At 39.4% G+C, this 19477-nt stretch overlaps 1 protein-coding gene across 1 annotated transcript in view; it reads right to left on the bottom strand.

The window, feature by feature from the left end:
• The window catches only part of pcsk5a (proprotein convertase subtilisin/kexin type 5a), a 32781-nt gene that overhangs the window by 12488 nt on the left and 816 nt on the right, over positions 1 to 19477 (bottom strand). Inside the window, exons 2-27 of the mRNA XM_037979594.1 lie at positions 18807 to 18911; positions 18093 to 18266; positions 17827 to 17970; positions 17458 to 17534; positions 17122 to 17210; positions 16854 to 17026; positions 16505 to 16711; positions 14940 to 15040; positions 14726 to 14829; positions 14283 to 14403; positions 13878 to 14066; positions 10605 to 10741; positions 10351 to 10473; positions 10078 to 10180; positions 9076 to 9266; positions 8760 to 8844; positions 8199 to 8302; positions 7695 to 7833; positions 7373 to 7488; positions 6391 to 6493; positions 4966 to 5102; positions 3418 to 3618; positions 3200 to 3268; positions 3014 to 3056; positions 2689 to 2831; positions 27 to 227 (exon numbers count right to left, since the gene is read on the bottom strand). Of these exons, the coding sequence (XP_037835522.1) occupies positions 27 to 227; positions 2689 to 2831; positions 3014 to 3056; positions 3200 to 3268; positions 3418 to 3618; positions 4966 to 5102; positions 6391 to 6493; positions 7373 to 7488; positions 7695 to 7833; positions 8199 to 8302; positions 8760 to 8844; positions 9076 to 9266; positions 10078 to 10180; positions 10351 to 10473; positions 10605 to 10741; positions 13878 to 14066; positions 14283 to 14403; positions 14726 to 14829; positions 14940 to 15040; positions 16505 to 16711; positions 16854 to 17026; positions 17122 to 17210; positions 17458 to 17534; positions 17827 to 17970; positions 18093 to 18266; positions 18807 to 18911 (3379 nt within the window). The remainder of the gene's footprint in view (positions 1 to 26; positions 228 to 2688; positions 2832 to 3013; positions 3057 to 3199; positions 3269 to 3417; positions 3619 to 4965; positions 5103 to 6390; positions 6494 to 7372; positions 7489 to 7694; positions 7834 to 8198; positions 8303 to 8759; positions 8845 to 9075; positions 9267 to 10077; positions 10181 to 10350; positions 10474 to 10604; positions 10742 to 13877; positions 14067 to 14282; positions 14404 to 14725; positions 14830 to 14939; positions 15041 to 16504; positions 16712 to 16853; positions 17027 to 17121; positions 17211 to 17457; positions 17535 to 17826; positions 17971 to 18092; positions 18267 to 18806; positions 18912 to 19477) is intronic.

The following is a 19477-nucleotide window of genomic DNA, read 5'->3' as shown; positions in this document are numbered from 1 at the left end:
AGTGGAATATAAGTTATTAGTCTCACCGCTGAGAAAGGTCTTAACGGGACAGACGTCATCCTCAGGCACACACTCCCCATCGTCGAGCGTCCTCCCGTCCTCACATGACAAACAGTCGCTGTACTTGGGGCCGCTGCATGTTGCGCAGTCCGAGTGACAGTCCTCGCAGTCGTTGGACTCTTCGTTGCCGTAGAAACCGTCGGGACACACCGAAACACACTCCCCCTCTGGTGGATTAAAAAAAAAAAAAAAAAAGGAGAAGATTCTGTTTTGCGAGATAAGAGTTTAATATGTATGCAACCCGTTCCTTGGAAAAGCTCAGCCTTCCTGGTGGGTGTATTAAAAAGAAAACACTGATTCTACACACCAAAGTGTGTTTACAGTATTGCTGTATATGTGAGGGGAAAGGCCTTTTGTTGCTCTAAAGGAAGCTGTATGAAATACGATACGTCAGTCGGGCCGAAGATCTTGGAAGTGGAAGAAAAATTATTGCACTGAGGCAGCAATCCTTTACTGGCCCCAAAAACGTTGGCTTGCAAATTTATTTGATGACATGGACAACAGCAATACAATATCAAGTGAAATGAATGCTTACAGGGGATATGCATTTATACTAAAGCCCTGTGTCTCAGCTTTAAATTGTTACCTACAGGTTTTAAATTTTACGAGGTTATTATGGAGGCAAAGGCAGAGCGATAATGTTTTTGCCTGTGCCTGAGCAGGCGTTTGTCTGCACCGTAAGCAAAATATCTCATTAACAAATGGACAGGTTTTAATGAAACTTTCAGGAAGTGATCACTGCATGTATATCTACATCTGATTACCTTTTGGCATATTAAGACAACACACCACAACTATTCGACCTAAGCCAACACAAAAATGGCGATAACTCAGTCAGTATTTACAGATACAGAGCAACACTTTGGTGTGGTAGTAGCTGAGAATCATCCTAAAACACATACTCCGTTTGCTAACAGATATCCCATGAGACGGAGCATAATGTTGCTTTCAAAGTTTGACCAAAATCTCCATTTCTCAACAAGAGATGATTTTAGTCTAAAACTCTGGCTTGAAAGAGTGGGTAATACGCATCCCTTCACAAATGCTAGGCCTTTAATTTGTTTGTGATAGGACCCCTTTACTTACAATTATAACTGAGTTGGAGCATTATTCTACAAAGTACACCTCATTATTATACAGGGGTTACCCAGCAAAAAGTTTTGCTCTTTTGTTTCAAATCCTAACAGTAAAAATTCAGAAATTGCAACTCAAATGTATTTTTCATAGTTTAAGACTTTCTTTGCATTCAAATTTGTTACCATGAACAACGTCTCATCAGCATGAGTTAATTGTCAAAAACTGCAATTGCTGTGATTCTCTTCAGGCAATCCAAATGGAATCTGAAATATGGATTGCATCTTAAAGCTTTTTCCTCATCTAACAGAGGACAAAGCTGCTCTCCCAGAAGGATTAACGTTACTTAAACAACATCCAGCTTCTTATAGAGCCACAACGAAAGACGGCTCACTGTGAAAATTACAAACCAACAACTGGCTGATCACAGAGACTGCTTTCAACAGATTTCATTTCCAATCAAAACGAAAGAATTAAAATCTAAACTGTCCGTGAAAAAGATGAGGCACAAGAATCAGCATATCATTTGCATGCTTTTAAGTCATGACAGACAGACAAGTAAAACAACAGAGTCCGTTAAAATAGGGTCATAATACAACTCTTTGAATGCTCTCATGAATTTAATTACACTTGCCACAGACTAATCTATCATTTACGTTTTGAAAATATTAATTTCTGTTTCTTTCTCTTTTCATACTTTTTCCTTTACATTTTTAAGAGTTATAATTTAATGTTAGACCTTCATCAGTCAGACCTGATAGAGTTACCTGTTAAAAATAATACCCACTTGTAAAATGTCAAATAAAATTAAACTATTCATATAAAATACCGCTGACAGACAGGCGGTGTTGCCTTTAACAGTAATCATGAAAGGGTTAAACAAAGGTCTTGTGTGATCTGTTTGTGCTCAAAGTATGTTGGGGACAACGCTCAGCTACTACTATGCCAAAACTTAGCCCAATATTTGAGGCTGAGTTTCAGCCAATTTTGTATTTGACAAGTTAGTTAGCTGTGGCAGCCATAATAAATCAGGCTGACCCCAAAAGTTAATTATTTGTAGACATGTATCCAAAGATTCATTTCTGATAGTTTGATTAAAATCTATTTCATGGTTCATGAGAATTTTTGCTAACAGGCAGAGAGGCTTGACTCTAAAAGTTAACAACAAAGTCTCAAAAAGAAAGATCTTTTGTGATCTCTGAGTGCTTAGAGTATGTGTTAGGGACTATTCCTATCTGCTACCACACCAAATTTTAGCTCAATAATTGTAAAATTCTTTGAGTTATAGCTATTTTTGTGTTTGATCATATTGCCTAACTGTGGTGGCCATCTTGAAGTTGACTCCAAATCCCAATCAGCTGCAGTGATTACCTTCTGCAAGGTTCATTAAAATCCATCTGGTGATTTATGATATAATTTGCGACAAACAAACAAACAAAAAAAACATGCAAACAGGCAGTTGTACATTTACCGATTGTCTTTCATGGTTGCGAGCGATAATGATCCATGTTGAGAAATTTTGTTTGTGTGCAAAAGCAACGGCATCAGTTCTACCTGATAAGAAGAGGTCAGTCTCGCACCAGTAGCACTCATGCTGATCACAGTTCACGCAGTTGTCGTCACATGGAGTGCAAGTCATGTCCTCCTCCACGCTGTACGTCTTGGCCGGGCAGTATTTGTAGCAGCCATCCTGAAAGCTGATAATCAAAGCAACTGTCAATACCTGCAGTCACACGTGCACAGAAATCCACTCTGCTCTTCCAGCCAATAAAATAAAAAAAAAAGGAAGCCTTTTCACTCAGGGACAGCAGTGAAATGAAAGGCAGAGGGAGTACAGTGGTGAGATCACACAGGGTGACAGAGAGGCACACAGCCTTACTTGTAAAAACCCTCCATGCAGGACAGGCAATGCTTGGGGTTATCTGTTGAAAGCACACAAAATACTCAGCTCTCTTTTCAAACAGGAACTACCAGCAAGACCGTCTGAACGAGGTCTGACATGAGAGCTCTGTCCTCTTTAAGCACTTTGAGAAAGGGTTGCTATAGCTGCTGAACTGTGACTTACACAAAACGCACTTCCTGCAGCCCTCCTCGCAACCGACACAGTCGCCATAATCTGGATCCTCCACCTCTCCTGGGAGCACAGACAGGGGACAACGTGGACAGGAGAGACATGTTGAGAGAAACTATCAGAACTAGATAATAAGAAGGAGGCTATCATGGAAAAGGTCACATAACAGCTGCACAATTAAAAGTCATAAATAATGCTGTGACCTTGTTTACCTTCTCCACACTCAATCTTCACACACGCTCCCTCTGACACAAAGTAAGAAGAGTTGCACTCCAGGCAGTGGTTGGGGCTGGTGCAGACACGACAGTTTTCTGAACAGGGTTCACAGGTGCTTTCAGCGGTGTAGTAGAAGGCCCCAGGACAGGCGTCCAGACACATGCCTTTATGCAGGTAACGCTCCATCCCAAACTTATCTAGAGAGAAAAAAAAAAAATACAAACAAATATGGAAACGTGCATTACATTAAAACTAACTTTAAACAGCTTCAAATTCTGATAAATTTATTTTTTTTAGGTTAGGGGAATGCATAAAAAATAATTTTAACTGAATTACACAGAATAATGAGCAAAATTGTGTGAAATGGGCCACTTGTAGTGACAAAACCACTGCAGAAATCCTGTAAAGCTGAATCTTCTAAATCCTAGCCTATGAAAGACACTTACTGTCTTGTAAAGGATAAAAGTTCAAATATTTTAGTTTGTACCCCTTTAGGAGGTCAAAAGCTAAAATACCACTTAAATGTCAGCGCACAACTACTCATTCAAAATAGCTAGGTCTAGTCTTTTTAGGTTTTACCAAAGTTGACGTTTTTCTTTACTTTTCTTGAAAATTAATTTCACTTCTGGTGAAAAGAGTCCCTTAAATAAATTTTGTAAAAGACTAGGACTGCACTATATTGAATATTGAAAGCTTATTGTTATTGCAACATTGATATCACGGTGGATTGTGATAAATTGCAGACACAAACCATAAAGAAAATTTGTCATCCACTGCCCTAAATGCCTGTAGACAATTTATATGATAGCGGCAGAGAAGCTAAAGCACACAGTGTTGTAAGCTTTGTGACAGCAGAAGAAAAATCATAAATGCACTTCTTCCAAAATTGTGCCAACCTGTAAGAGACTATAAATTATATTTTCGAGTAACACTTGGTATGTTTTACGCTATATTATATTATAAAAGTGACAGAAAATCGTTTTGGTCTGCATCACATTCACACTCCAGTTAGACATAAAGCAAATGACAAGTTAAAGGAAAAACTAACAGCCTCAAAAAGATGTTTGGCTGACAGATAAGCCAACATCTCTTTTGACCATCTTGGGACCTCTGTTGGAGAGATGGCGAAAAACACTTGTAACAAATTCCTTGCTCATTTGTTGTTTTCATGAATATGATGTAATATGATATATCTGTGTAAATTATCCCACAGATGCACACGCAGGTTGAGGTCTGCTGAGTGCAAAGGTCATGGCATTTGATGCCATCCTGATGAGACCATTCAGTGATCTCTTACATCCAACAGATGGAGGCACTGTCTTCCTGGATGATGCATCTAATATTAGAAGAGAATAGCTTCATCACAAGATAAAGATAATCACATCGAAAAACTATAAATTAATTTGTCGTGAGCCTTTTCTCTAAAAGGACATGTGGATCCCAAACTGCCCTAACAACAGAATCAGGCAGTTTTTTTTTTTTTTTTTTCATTTTCTTTTAATTTGTCAACCATCTGTCCAACACATCCTGTGTTTCTTCCTCACCTGTGTCACAGCTGGTACAGTTGGCAGGCCCTGCGTCTACACACTTGGCACAGGTGTGGTCACACAAGTGACACTGCCCACCGGATTGGTACTTGCCCTTGGCGCATGCCACCACGCAGCGGCCCTCATCCAAAGCCCTGCAGCCGAAAGGAAAAAATACAAAAAAAAAAATAAAACCTCCATCAAAACAAGAAAAATCAACACATAAATTATGACTCTGTAAATGAGTGGAGCTCATTTCCATCCCAGCATGCACCATATGGCACATTTACACAGATGTAGATGAGTGAGTTAACAAATGGAGAGGAGACGGTGCCACAGGGAGAGTAGTTTAAACTGAAGGCAAAGTGGGAGGTTTTGGATAATGAAGTTAATTATTTAAAATTGACAAACACAATTTCAGAACAATCTGTTAAAATATAGTACTGTGCTAAAGTCTGAGATGCTTCACAAACATCTAATCATGTGGCTGGCCCTGAAACCATTCAGCAAGCTGAAGGCCCAATTTAGACAGCTATAACACAGTATTGCTACTGAAATACAATGCTCACCCCCCCCNCTCACTGTTCTCCTCCTCCCACAGCTTTGAAAAAAAAAAAAAAAACACATGAAAAACAGACAGTTTCATGTGATAAAACCAAAACACACAGACAGTGCTGAATGACTTTGCCTAATTTTTTTCAAAGTTTCTAAGTTAATAAAGTTAAAACAATCAGAACAAAAGCTAAATTAACAAAACAGTAGTTAAAAAACAGCAGAATCATAGCTAAAAGCCAAAATGAACAAAGCAATAGATAAAAGCTAGAATTAGGAAAACAAATGAAAATAAAAATAAAATAGCTGGACTTCTGTAGTTGAAGACATTTCACTTCCCATCTGGGGAGTTCACTCAATGAAAAACTGGAGAGCGTGGAGTTCTAGGTTTTAAACTGCATGAGATGCTCCGTTGTGCAGCTAGATTCACATGCAGATTAATCTCACTCCCCTCCGACTGGAGAGTCATAAGGTTCTTTGTTTGCCTGTCCCACAGAGAGATACTTTAGTCACACGTATAAAGGTGTGAATAAGAGAGAAAATGACCAGGTATGTTTGAGGTGCAGTTCTTTCATAAATGCTAAATAATCCAGTAAATGTGTTGATGTTTTTAAAAAAAAAACTTGTGAAAATATTTCACAATTTCAGTGCAGTCAAAGATTCGAGTAGAGCAGGATGTTTCTGACATCCTGCTTTGAGATGTGGGCGTGCAGGTTAGAAAGCTCTACATTTTATGAAGAATGAATCAGCATTTTCCAGGCTCTGACTGAAATAATCCCAAATCCTGCAGGTATTTTGTTTTTCACTCCTATGTAGATATTGTACAGAAAAACAGTGGGATGAATGATTTCCCCCTTTGACTCTAAATCTAAGATATGAAGTCCAACTCACCGTGAAGAACCACAGCTGATGCATTCCTTGCTTTGCGGCCCTGTGCACTTCAGACAAGTTGTATGACATGGATGGCATGCCCCGCCACTGTCCTGATACTCTCCTGACAGACACCAAAAATAAATAAATACATAAATAAATAAATAAATAAATAAAATACATAAATGAAAAACAAACACATGCTGACTCAGAAATAAAGAAAACTCTTAGGCAGAGAGGAGGCTTAATAACATATGTTGTTATTAAAGGGCCTGCGATCTTTGAAGGATTGCAAATTTTATGTTTAGAAACGCCAGCATTCCAGCCATTTAGGTCATACTTTGAAAATAAAGTGTGGTGATCTTTTGTGCGATCTCGTGTAATATTGCGAGATGCCAGGCTGTCAGTGCCTCTCAGCTACTACCACACCAAAGATTAGCTCAATATATGTAAAACTAAATGAGTTAGAGCCATTTTTTGTTGGCTAATATTGATTACCTGTGTTGGCAATCATGAATTGAGTTGACTATAAAAATGAATCAGTTGTAGATGTACATTCAAGAATTACTTTCTGAAAGTTTCATTAAATTTCATCCAGTTGTTCATGAGATATTTTGCTAACAGACAAACAGGGCTAACTTCAACATTTAATACTAAAATTATTGCAAAATGAGTTGCACTTGGAATATGTATTGTGAATGATGCCCATTTACTACCACACCAACTTTTAGTTCCTTTTTTATAGACAGTTGGTTCTGGGAGCCATCTTGAATTGAGTTGACTCCAAAATCTCAACCAGTTGTAGATGCACACCCAATGATTTCTTTCTGGGAGTTTCTTTAAAATTCACCAAGTACATCAGGAGATATTTTGGCAACATACACAGCCACAGGCAAAAATGTGATTCGTGGGAAAATTAGAAACAAATTGTAACAAGGCTGTATTATGGTTATTCTGGAGCAGCAGCCCAACGTGTATCAGAGGAGAGAGCTGGTTGACTGACCGTCTGTGCACTCAGTGTCAACAACACACGCTCCTTCCTGGAGGCTATGACCGCTGGAACAGCTGCTGCAGTTCGCCCAACTCGGACCCACACAGGTGAGACAGCCAGCGTCACACCTGAGGAGGACAGCACAGAGACTGAAAACGCACGCACACACACATATGAAACACAGAGAACATCTACTCACGCTACATACAGGCCCACAACAACAAACACGAGTGCCAAAACAAGCAGAAACAGACTGAAGCCAACCACCAGAATAAAGCCTGTCATCAGCCAATAAACAAACCACCCACACCTGAACACACACCAGTGAGCTCACCTCCTACATATCCTGTGCCCATCAGCTATCTCTGGGCTTGTCTGTGTGGCGTAGAAGCCAGCACTGCAGGAGGGCACGCACCTCCACTCCTCCATCAAGAAGCCTTCTGCACAACGACTGCAAGCCTGAGCATCTGCACCTGATGCAGCAAGACGCACAAACATGAAGCCTTAAGAAAACTAGGAAAAAAAAAAATTGGCATTTTCTAGAAAAATGCAGTGGGAATACTGAGCGCAGGATGACTTTGCTGAAACTTGTTGAAGAGGCTGAAACTGAATTGTTGAGTTCAAAACAAGCAAAACAGACATTAGACAACAAAAGTTTACACAAGCAGAACAGAAGCTAAATGCTTAAACCAGAACAGTAGTTAAAAGCTAAAATGTGAAAAATACAAAAACTGAAAGTCACAACCCACTGCCGTAAATAAATAAAGTAATGAGAAAATAACATATTTAAAGAACAGTTCGTACACATTATGTCACTGTCCCTTGACCTCGGTCTCACCTGCACAGGTAGCACAGGCCTTGTCACAGAGCTTACATTCGCCTTCCTGTGTGTCATAGTAGGAACCATCCAGGCAGCTCCGCTGGCACCGGTTCCCCTGCAGACTGGAGAGGGCGGAGAGAGCATGTGGCACCGTGACACACTCAGCCAATCATGTGACACATTAAACCATGAGTCACTGCCTTCAGATCGCGAGCTCGCTTCTCCAGCCCACAGCTTCACCAGCACCATTAGCCCTTGGTGAGCTGGGACAGTGAACAGTATAGTCCGGAAACTTCTAGCTCAACCATATGGTGAATTTGTCAGACGTTTTGTACATTCCAATATTGATTTTGCATAATAAGTGTCAAAAAACAGACATTTTTTTTTTCCAATTCAAGTGGGAAAAAAGAAAGAATGGCCCAGAGTTAAAAACACAAAGCAAAACAGTGGCTTTATCTAATTGCAACAATGCTGTTAAGAGTGTGTGCACAGAGAGCATCAGTATTCATAGTGGCTGGAGAAGAAAGAGCAATGTTTACAGAGGAGTTAATTCAAGCATCATCAGAGAATTTGTTTCACCTTGTGTCTTCTTTGCATTCTGTGCAGATGCTGTAAGAGGTGCACTTCAGGCAGTTTTCACTGCACCTTCTGCACGTATTTGAATCTGAAGGGGGAAAAGAAAACAATACACGTGGAAAACACATCAGAGGCACAAATCAATCTTACTCAGGCGCCTCACAACTGCAGCTGCAACAACCGAATGTTTATTTGCAGCCTCTAAAATGACTAAGCCATGCATCCCTTAAGGTACGCTCAAGGATATGTCTTCTGAATATTTAAAATAATATTAAAACAAAAAATGGGGGAAAGAGAATGAAGGAGTTGAAAGTCCAACCATGATCCAGGTAGTAGCTGTCCCCACAAGTGGCTGTGCAAGTGCTGCCCTCCTCCGTCAGGTGATGACCAGGCTGACAGGAAGTGCACTGGTCACTGCGACTTCCTGTGCAGCTCTCACAAGAAGAGTAGCACCTCTTACAGTGCCGACGGTCTCCCCAGAACCCTCTGGGACACTCTGATACACACAATCTATTGAACAAGGACAAAAAAAAAAAGAGATAGAAGACAAAACAAATGAAACTACTGAAATCAGATGGAGTAAATTACATTTTTGGTGGAGTTTTACCACTAAGCCTGATTTACATCCTCATTTCTGACAAGACATTGTGCAAAATATCAATAAAAACAGAGTGCAGTGATTTGCAAATCACATAAACCCATGTTTTATTCACCGTGAAACATAGCAAACAAATCAAATCTTCAAACTCAGAAAGTGTCCCAATTTGAGCAAAACAAATTTTACAAGTGTTTAAGTATTTATTTGAAGAAAAAAAGAATTTCTAACTTCAATTCATCTGATTGCAGACTGGTGAATCTCTGCCTAGCTTTATTTCTGGGAGATTCAGCTTCTTTAAAATGCTCTTTTTATACCCAGTCCTCTAACTGACCTGTTGCCAATTAACCTAATTAGTTACAAAATGCTCCACCAGCTGTTTCTTATTTGTACCACTTATTTTAACAGTCATTTGTTGCTCCCTGTCCCAACTTTTTTGAGATGTGTTGCTGTCATTAAATCCAAAATTACCTTTATATTTTCTAAATTTGGCACAATTTAAACATCTGATGTGTGTACTATGTTCTATTATGAATAAAGTATAAGTTTATGAGATTTGCAAATCATTGCATACTGTTTTATTTACATTTTACCCAACGTCTCAACTTGTTCAGAATTGGGGTTGTGAATAGCTGCAGGTTATTTGAAAATGGAGACAGAGCAGCAGTGTCAATGCACGCCGTCTGGATCGTCTAACTGCTGTCTGCACTGTGTGATCGTGCTGACCTTGAGTTGTTCTTGAACTTGAGAAAAAAGTGCAGACATGTGACACACTGCTGCGGGCCGGGCCCATCACAGCTATCATCACTACATTCTGGGTCACAGGGTCCTGCAAGGGCGAATACAACTAAAGTCAAAATCCCAATATGGCAGTGACAACAAACTCTCTGAGAATGCTGTTTCAATACAATCATATACTGTAACGTGAGTAAAAATTTCATGACGATGTTGTGTGAAAGGTCCAATCTAGAACAAGGGTAAGCAGGATGTATGAGTCACCATTGTATGCCTCTGCGAGATCACTATCCTCAGAGAACTCAGCTGATCGGGGTCGCTGACGATGCATGCGATACGGCTGCTCTGCAGTGCCATAAATCACCAGAGACCACTTCTTTAGCATCCCTGTGAAACAACAGAGGGCAGAAAAACAGGTTTGCCCCATGAGCCTTGCTCTGTGTTTCCGCTGCCTCTGCTTGAAGTTCAGTGTAAGTAGGTCTCGCATTGTAGAAATACCACAAAAAGAAAGAACCAACCTCTTCCAGCTCTGACTCGCTTCTGAGACGAAGTATCCTTGATTTTCAAAGTCCACTCGCCAGCTGCCTGCTCCCCCCAGCAATGAGTCGTCATGAACTTCCAGTTCTGAAATCCCTCAGTGGAATTGTCATGAGGCCTAAACCAAAATGTTATTTAAATTTTAGAAAAAAAGGTGTGTTTTTTACAAATGAGTCCTTTCAGGTGGACTATTACAAGAAACTGCAACCTGGGACATAAAGGAACCTCTGTTTTAAGAAGTTTTGTTTTTTATGTGTGACAAATGAGTTTTCATATGATTAAAATCACATTAAAAACATATTAAGGCAACATTCTTTTCATTCAAATTAAGAAAATCATTACACCAAGCATTGCTCCACAAACTCCATCTAATTTCCCTCAAGGAATCTAAAGAAAAAATCCATAGAGCTCCGTAAAGTCCTCAGAAATAAAGGGTTTTAGATGCTTTGTGAGTCTGAAGAGGAATTTTTAAAAACCTCCGAACGATTTGAAATGAGCCAGTCTTTAAAAAAAAACACAATCATCTTTGAATTACCAAGCTCTAAATTAAGCCTGAGAGCAGACTGTTTGTCAAAAGTCTGCACGCAGCCCGTTCAACTGTCTTCTCCAGTTAGCAGGAAATTACTCATATCTGACCTGCCTGGAAAGTGTGTCAGGTAGAATTAGAGCATTTGGACAAAACTTCATAGAAAAGCAAAACAAAACAAAACAAACCCATGCCATTTCAAATCTAATCACTTCATTTGGCATCTGTGCTGCCAGTTAAGTATGCCTCTTTAAAAAAAAACACTTCTTGCTCTTGTTCAGGAGAGATGAAAAAGAGTGTTTAAAAGCAGAAACAAAAGGCTTGTTTGTGCACTCCAAAGACATCTTTTCATGACGCTGAGCTCATTCCAACAGTGAAGCATGGTGTTGGAAGTGTTATGGTTTGAGATTAACATGTTGTCTCACACACTGCTGCCACAGAGGTCCACATTCTGTAGTAGTGCGTCCGACAACACCGCTAATCCATCAAACTGTAAAATTAGAAAAATATTTTTCAGTTCCACAAAGAAATTTCTAAGTTTGATTTATTTATTTTTCTTTTTTTGTCTGATTTTTTAAGTTAATATACACATTGCAGTAGCTGAGATGAAGACTTCCTGACTACTCTGCCACACTGATCATGGATAGATTCATGATCAAATATATGATCAGATGCATAACACCGAATGCATAAATGCACAGATTCTCAAAGAGCTACCATTTATTTATTCATTTTTTAAAATAATTTAAAGTTGCAAAACACTTATCTTTTTCTTTTCACATCACCTATAATGCCTACATGTCTTCCTACATATCTAGCTAATCTTATTTTTCCTACCAAACATGTTTGTGGTGACCTGCTCAATGCAGTTTGCTTGACAATTAGATAGCAAAGTTATATTTTTTTTTCATGAAAGCTGCTATTAAACTGGAAATAAAACATTTAATGTGATAATGATTGATGATTGATTCTCAGTCAGAGTGAGAGTTGTGGTAAATCTTCTGCAATAGTAAACTATTACTAGTTATTTATCAACTGGGTTGACATTAACGTAAAACTCTTTAATCATAAAATTTGTTCAGTTAAGAGAGAAGTATCTCCTTTTGAAACTAGAGATACGCTTACTTTCTTCAGAAAACATTAATATAATTTGTTGAATAACTAATTTGGAAATCTAATTTGCCTTGCTGCGTTGTTACCATAAATCATCTTTACTTGGAAATTGTTTGAAATCTATTTAAATTTCACTCATTTGTATGGAGGGGAAAAAATATAAATTGGAAAAAGATAATCAGCCAGTAAGACCACTGCTGAGCACAGTGTTATTTGAAATTCAACAAGGAGATTAATTTAGGTTTTCCTTCTGCTTAAAATAACATTTCACACATCTTAGTCCTGTTGGAGTGCTGATAAGAATGGTGAGAGAAATATTTAATGGTAAAGTTGCAAGTCATGAAACAAGAGTTTAAGAAATACAACTGATTAAATGTATAGCTCCCAGAACCAAAACTAGTACGACACCTCTAATAGTAAGGGCAGGAGACATCATGAAGACCAAGAAACTCTCCATACAGGTCAGAGACAATGTTGTGAAGATGTACAGATCAGGGCTGTGTTTTAAAAAAATACCCCATCGAGTAGCAATTATTCTCTAAACATGTGAAAAAAGATGTGGTGGTCAGATGAGACTAAAGCAGAACCTAAAGTGTGGTTCAAACCTAACACCTCTCATCATGCTGAGAACACCTTACAGTGAAGCACGGTGGTGGCAGCATCATGCTATGAGGATGTCTTTCATCAGCAAGGACTGGGAATTATTTCACACTCGGAAAAAAGAATGAAACAAAATCCAGAGAAATTCTTGGGAGGAACTTGTTGGCGTCTTCTGGAGATTAAAGACAAAGACTGAGATGGAGGTTCACCTTCCAGCAGGAGAATGACTCTAAACACTCTGCTGAAGCAACACTCCAGTGGTTTAAGGACAAACTTAAATGTCCTGAAATGATCCAGTTGTAGCTCAGACCTTCAGGCTGTGTACAAGCCCATCCAGCCTGAAGGAGCTGAGGCAGTTTGGTCAGAAAGAATGGACAAAAATTCATCCACAAAAGGTGTCTCTTCTAGACAGGGGGTTTGTGGGTGGGGGTAAATGCATATGCAAGCACAACATTTTAACTAAAAAATATTTTAAAGGTATTTAAAATAAGCTTTTCCTCCAAGTTTAACTTAAATAATATGAGGTATGTTTCTGTAAAATTATTACTTACAATCAAATACAAAATTTCAGGTTGAAAGCAACAGAAAGGAAAAAAAATAGCAAAAGGGTTGAATACCTTATAGCCACTTTGCAGTTTGAGTTCTTAAGCATATAAATATAATGTCTAATTATCTTTAAATCAAAGACTTTGGATTGGATTGTTTTTCTACCTAATTCTTGTGTATTTTCTAAAAGGCAGCAAGAAGTATGAAAAAAATAAAACCAAATAAGCCACAGCATGTTTGAAACTTGCCAGGAATAAACCTTGCCAGGAACTTGCCCAGAAAATTAGTTCATTTGAAACACCATATGAGCATCACTCCTGTGATGTTTGCCAAAATCCACTTTTCTTCCAAAGCTGCCAAACTGAAGACTGTCACTCTGAGCAACGAATGCTTCAAGCAGACTGAAAATCGGTCAGCTCACAAAAAACCTCCATGCATGAGGACGTGGGGTGTAGTGGTGGAGAATTACCTGTTAGCAAGCAGTTGTGACACGGTGCCTGAAGGTGACGTGAGCGTAATGGAAAGGTCGCCACGACGACTGTGAGTGATGGTTGTACGGACTACGACATGCTCCACATAAACAACGTGCTGCGGGGCCTTGCTGGAGCAGCCTGTGGCCTCAAACACAGATGTCAGCACTGGGCCTGGATGAATAATTCTGTGATGAGACAGACAGGAGAAAGGAATAAAGCGACACAGTGAACACCAGAAATAAGCAAAGAGGCGAGGGAGCAAGGGAGAACTACAAGAAGATCAACAAATGAAGAAAACGAAGGCCATTTAAGTGTGTGAGAGACAGAAATAGATCAAAAAGGATAAAAGAAAGGAAGTCAAGAGAAGCCATGATTGTTTTGCTGCCATGTCGGTGTGATACCTGCTCAGCTGGCTGGCAGCCTCCTCCACACACTCGTGCTGTGAGGGGACTGGTTTCCATCGCTCTGCCTCCTTCACCATGCCCTCAGCATCCAGCAGGCCAAAGCCATAAAGGTGGCTCACTAACAGACAAGCACACACAACATTAGCTGAGGTAGAGAGGGCATAAAGCCATTGAAAAGATTTCACATCCTCCTGAGACTTTGTGGGCGTTTATTGCTATTCTGCTGGCTGCACCTCGTTAGTTTATGATATGTTCACTGCTTTATAGTTTCTATGTTCTAAGAGAATATGCACCAAAATACCAAATTCAACTTATCCTTTGTCTTTGGGTTTTAAAGGGATTTATTAAAAAAAGATGTTGCATTTTAAATTTTTTTGAAGAAACCACTGAAATTCATCGAAGTGTATGTAATTTGAAACCGAGCAGAGATCCGGTGTTACCTTTGTATCCAGCTCCATTTACGTGCCAATCTGGAGCGACGAGGTGATGAGATTTTGATGTTCGAACAATAATGTGCTGCACATCCCTCCAGGTTAGCGAAGGACTATGATGGGGTCAAACAGAAAGGGAAGAACATATTCTCGGCAAACATCACATGTATTGATTTTAACCCCTGTCTGAATGCTGGACTATGTGTAAAAGAGAGCTGCTCACTTGGCCTCCAAAGTAAGAGCAATGATCCCTGCAGCCACAGAGGAGGAGAGGGAAGTCCCTGATCGAGTCCTCGAACATCTCTGCTGGGGTCCGGGGGTTACCTGCTGGGGGGAACCGGGTCTTATTAACAGAATTTACCTGAGACTGCACAAAGCTGAGATTTCTCTTAGTGGCAAGAAAATTAATACTTAAAAGGATTTTACACTTGGTCAAGATTTTAGATTTAAGTAACTAATGTGCCAAAATACAGTCCAACCAACAAAAGTCTGACCAGCAACTTTATTGGTTAAAAGTTTTTGTTTAAATACATACTTTGATAGTTTCAATAGTTTCAATCTCAGTTTTTATTTCCTATTGTTTTGCAAAAATACACACAACTGTTATGAAGGAAAAAGTTCATTAGCCTTGATTTTGTTTTGTACAATCTAGTAGGAAATTTGTAAATCCTGTGTTTTTTAGCACAGGATTATGCAGAATTTTAAACTTTTCATTGTGCAACTGATTAATTGATATCGATGTGGCATAAATTTAAAGTTTTTTTTATTTATTACATTGTTCATTTGTTTTTTTTGTATTTATTTTATTTTAACAGTGTAATAAAGTTTGTACATTCATAGACAGCTGTCACAAAGCAAACAAACAATCTCTTCATATGACATAATTTCCATAGACTTAGATATACTCTAACTTCCTATGTCTTTGAGGATGGGAAACAGAAAATTATTGTTTTGCGACTTTACAAAGGGTCTGTTTGGGGCATATTTGCTTGATTGACAGGTGTCTCAGACTATAACACTCAACAGCACAAGTTGTCTCCTATCTGCACCTCTGTTTCCAAATGTGTTCTTTCTGGCTTTGAGCAGCTGGTCAGGCAGGATGACGTCAAATATGAATACAGACTTTAAAAAAAAAACATCCCTTGAAGTTCAATTAAAGTTCCAAGTGGCATCAATAAAATTGCAAACAGTAGTTACAGATGTTACATCAGATCACAGAAAAACAATCTATCTAGAATTTATAACTTTTTTCACAAGACAAGCAGGAGAGTATTAGTCTTAATGCAATGCGTGCTGGGATTTTTTAACTCAACAGCACTTCAAACTCACTTGATTTCATTTATCTATATAATTACATTTCACCATAAAGGAGGTAATCTAATACCACTGTAATGAGATTTTACAACATAATAATTTGTTTTCCACTCTCTAACCAATGAACATTTGAGTACATGTTGCAAATTAGGTGTTTGTTTCAATCAGTGTTGACATACGTTATGCAAATGTTTCCATTATTCTTGCTAAAAAGCTACTCTTATAGATTCCTATGGTCTTATAAACATTTATTTGCACCAAACACCATTTAGCTGCTCTAGATTTGGTCAGAATCTTTTTTGATTCAAGCAAACAGGGTAAAAGTACTGTTGAATCATTTTTTTGATCAAACAAACCTTAACTTACAGTATTGTAAAGTGATATATTTGTAGACTAACATGTCCCAGTCATATCTTCTGACGCTTCACATTTGAACCTGGAATGTTTCACAGTTTTCTCAGAGCCTGAACTCACCATCTCCTCTGTCTCCTCACCACTGTAGGCTGCTGCCAGCGTGGAGGAACATTGCTCCAGGAAATCTGGTTGGATTCCTGTGCGAGTGATGCTGCTGACAGAAATGGTGTGGATGCTGTTGGTGTAGCCGTCACAGGAGCAGTGGTCACCTGCACGCCCTCCGTTCCCCGACGGCCACACAAAAATTGAACCCTTCCCACGTCGGCCCTGTTTTAATTTCAGGAAGCAGAAAAAGACCAACCATTGATATTTAGGCCAAAAATATTAATATCAAGACATGGGAATAAAGTGGACCCTGAGGTAAACAAACACAGCCTTTCCACAGGCTTCTCTTTTCTCCTTCACTCACTGTTTCAGTGCCAATCTGCAGAGCAAGATGAGCCAGAGGTCCAGGTCCTTCCAATGTGGCCCCATCGTCCTCTGGCCCCCAGCCAGCTAAATAAATATCAATGTACTGTGGCCTGAAATTTAAAGACTGGGCTTCCACAATGTCTGTCACATCCCCATCTAACATACGAATGCCTACAGGAAGTGGTGAGAAAGAAAATAATTATGTTTGACTCCACAACAAAACTCCAATCTCAGACTGCTGCGTTCGTGCCATCACATGGACTTGCCTCCTATCCGAGCATTGAACGAGACTCCAACAGTGCACTGTGAGTTATTTGCAGCTGCAGCCACCATCCCTGCACACTGAGTCCCATGGCTTCAGAGAAAAGAGGAGAACATGAGAATTTGAGGTTGGATGCATATGCATGAGGAGAAGATGGAGCCTTTCCACCACATCAAGTCGGTGACAAAACAAAACTTCAGACTGGGAAATTTGCACATCAATACATGCATACAATTACTGAAAAATGAAAAGGAAAACTTTGCATTAATTAACAACTGGGTTGTGATTAGGAAGATTCACAGAGAGCGCAAAGAGAGATCTATAGATAAAATGTACTTACAAGTTAGCAGCATTGTCGGAAAAACTCGGAGAAGGATCTTGGTCTTGTCCGTTCACATCATAGCTGGCAAGTGGATCCTAAATCAAGACAATAGTAAGCAGCAGCACATAACAGCTGCCAGCAGCTATCTGTCTCCATTTCATCAGACAAATCACAAAGAGCATTATTCACTAGTCCCTACACAGTTAAGTGGATCGGACATTTAATGTCCATTCCAATACTCTTAACCAGCCTTTCTAAACCTTTAATCCAAGTGCTCTTGCCTGCAATATCTGTCTCAGCTCCTTGCTCTTCCACTAAAAGCTCGGCCAAATTGCTTATGATTAATGTCCCCTTCCTGAGAAAAGCCTCCCATCCCAGGGCACTTACATAATTTGGCTTCAGATCGGGATGCTCTTTCTCAATGCCATCATCTAGGACAGACACCACCACATCCTTCCCAGTATATCCTCTCCTCCAGGCCCCTGGGATGTTCATGTGAGACAGGCAGGCATTTGACTCACTGCCGCAGTGCTGTGAAGCAGACAGCCAGACATTCAACTTAGCTCTTAAGAAGTACAAACCAGTTTTAGGCTCTGTTTGTCTTGATATGCTTATATTTCAAAAATTTAGTTAAGCAAACCAAACTGACGCACAATGGACCACAAACTGTTCCACATAGGGCCAGTGAAGCGCTCTGTCTGGGTGCTGTTAGACTGATGAATATTAGCAGGAAGGACTTTGGTCTTCATGTTAGGAGCAAGGATGTGACTCCTTCCAGAGGTCCGCTTTGTTCTCTTGTGAACCACCTGCTGCTGCAGCCATTCCACCTTCAAAGTAAAACACAGGGCATTCATGTAGACACGTCCTTTTGAAACAAGGCTGTAAGGCATGACTGTATGACTCTATCAATTGGAAACCTTCCATGTTATCTTTTTTTCATTTCCCCCCCAACACATTTCATCAGGTGGACAGCAACCTGCAAGTTTTTTTTTTCAAAAGAATTACTGAAAAATTAAAAATAAAAGAGAAAAAAACAAAACTTGCTGGAAACTTCCGGCAAAAGTGCCATCACTTGGTCCAAATTTAGAAGATAAAAATATCTTTTGTTGAAACTTGTTTTTGTTTTCTGTTCAGAATCCATGCAGAAGATAATTCGTTGGTGGATATTATGCAGTTTTTAGTGTTTCTCCTTCATACTGTATGTTAACTAGCTCTGCAGAGTTTCAAAGGCCCAAATTTACAACAGATGAACATATTCTTCCCCACATTGAGATTGCAAACTTGTTGTTGTACAGCTCACAAAACTTATGCCGCTCATTAATATTTCAGCAGTGTCCTTCATCTTGCCTTATATCACATTACGTTACCTTGGCCTCCTTTGCAATGTGGTGTGTCACTCCTCCGTTGCTTGCAGTGGAGCGATTTGCCGTCTCGCAGTGACGGAAGCTGTAGTAACTCTTCAGGTCTCCAATCTGTAGAAACATGCATATGAATAACTTTTCTTCTCTTTTTTTAAAATTTGAATAACCTGCTGCTCCTCTTGTTTGGTCAGTGTTCCAAGCAGATGTTAAATTATTCAAACAGCTGTTGGTGTCTTTCATTCAGCCAGCTACCTTACACCTGTGATAGTATTGCAGGTAATGGAAACTTGAGCCGCAGGACTTCAGCCATGTTGCAGCTGTGTGTGTGCTTGTCAGTGTGGGCCTTAAATTGCACACGTGAGCAGCTGTCTCATGATGAAGGCAGATATTTTTTTTGTAATACCAAGCAATTTATGTTTTAATATAAGAAAAGTCATTAATTGGCCATTTTTGTGACAGAACAGAATAAATAATGGCCTTGGTTTATTCCCTGGTGGTTATGTTGTTACATTTACTCTTTTTTTTATCTAAGCACTATAAAGATGCCTTTTTAGCTTTAATTGAGCTTTCTAGTTCATTTTACCTGCAGAGGATTTAAAACCTGAAAGTTTCATTACAGCAACTAACCCAAGAGAGTAGCTGGGTTTTTATGGGCATAGTTAATTTATTTATTTTTC

The sequence above is a fragment of the Kryptolebias marmoratus genome, linkage group LG14, assembly GCF_001649575.2.
Source record: "Kryptolebias marmoratus isolate JLee-2015 linkage group LG14, ASM164957v2, whole genome shotgun sequence".
In the NCBI taxonomy this organism is placed as follows: Eukaryota; Metazoa; Chordata; class Actinopteri; order Cyprinodontiformes; family Rivulidae; genus Kryptolebias; species Kryptolebias marmoratus.
This window is presented reverse-complemented; position numbering and strand designations above follow the sequence as displayed.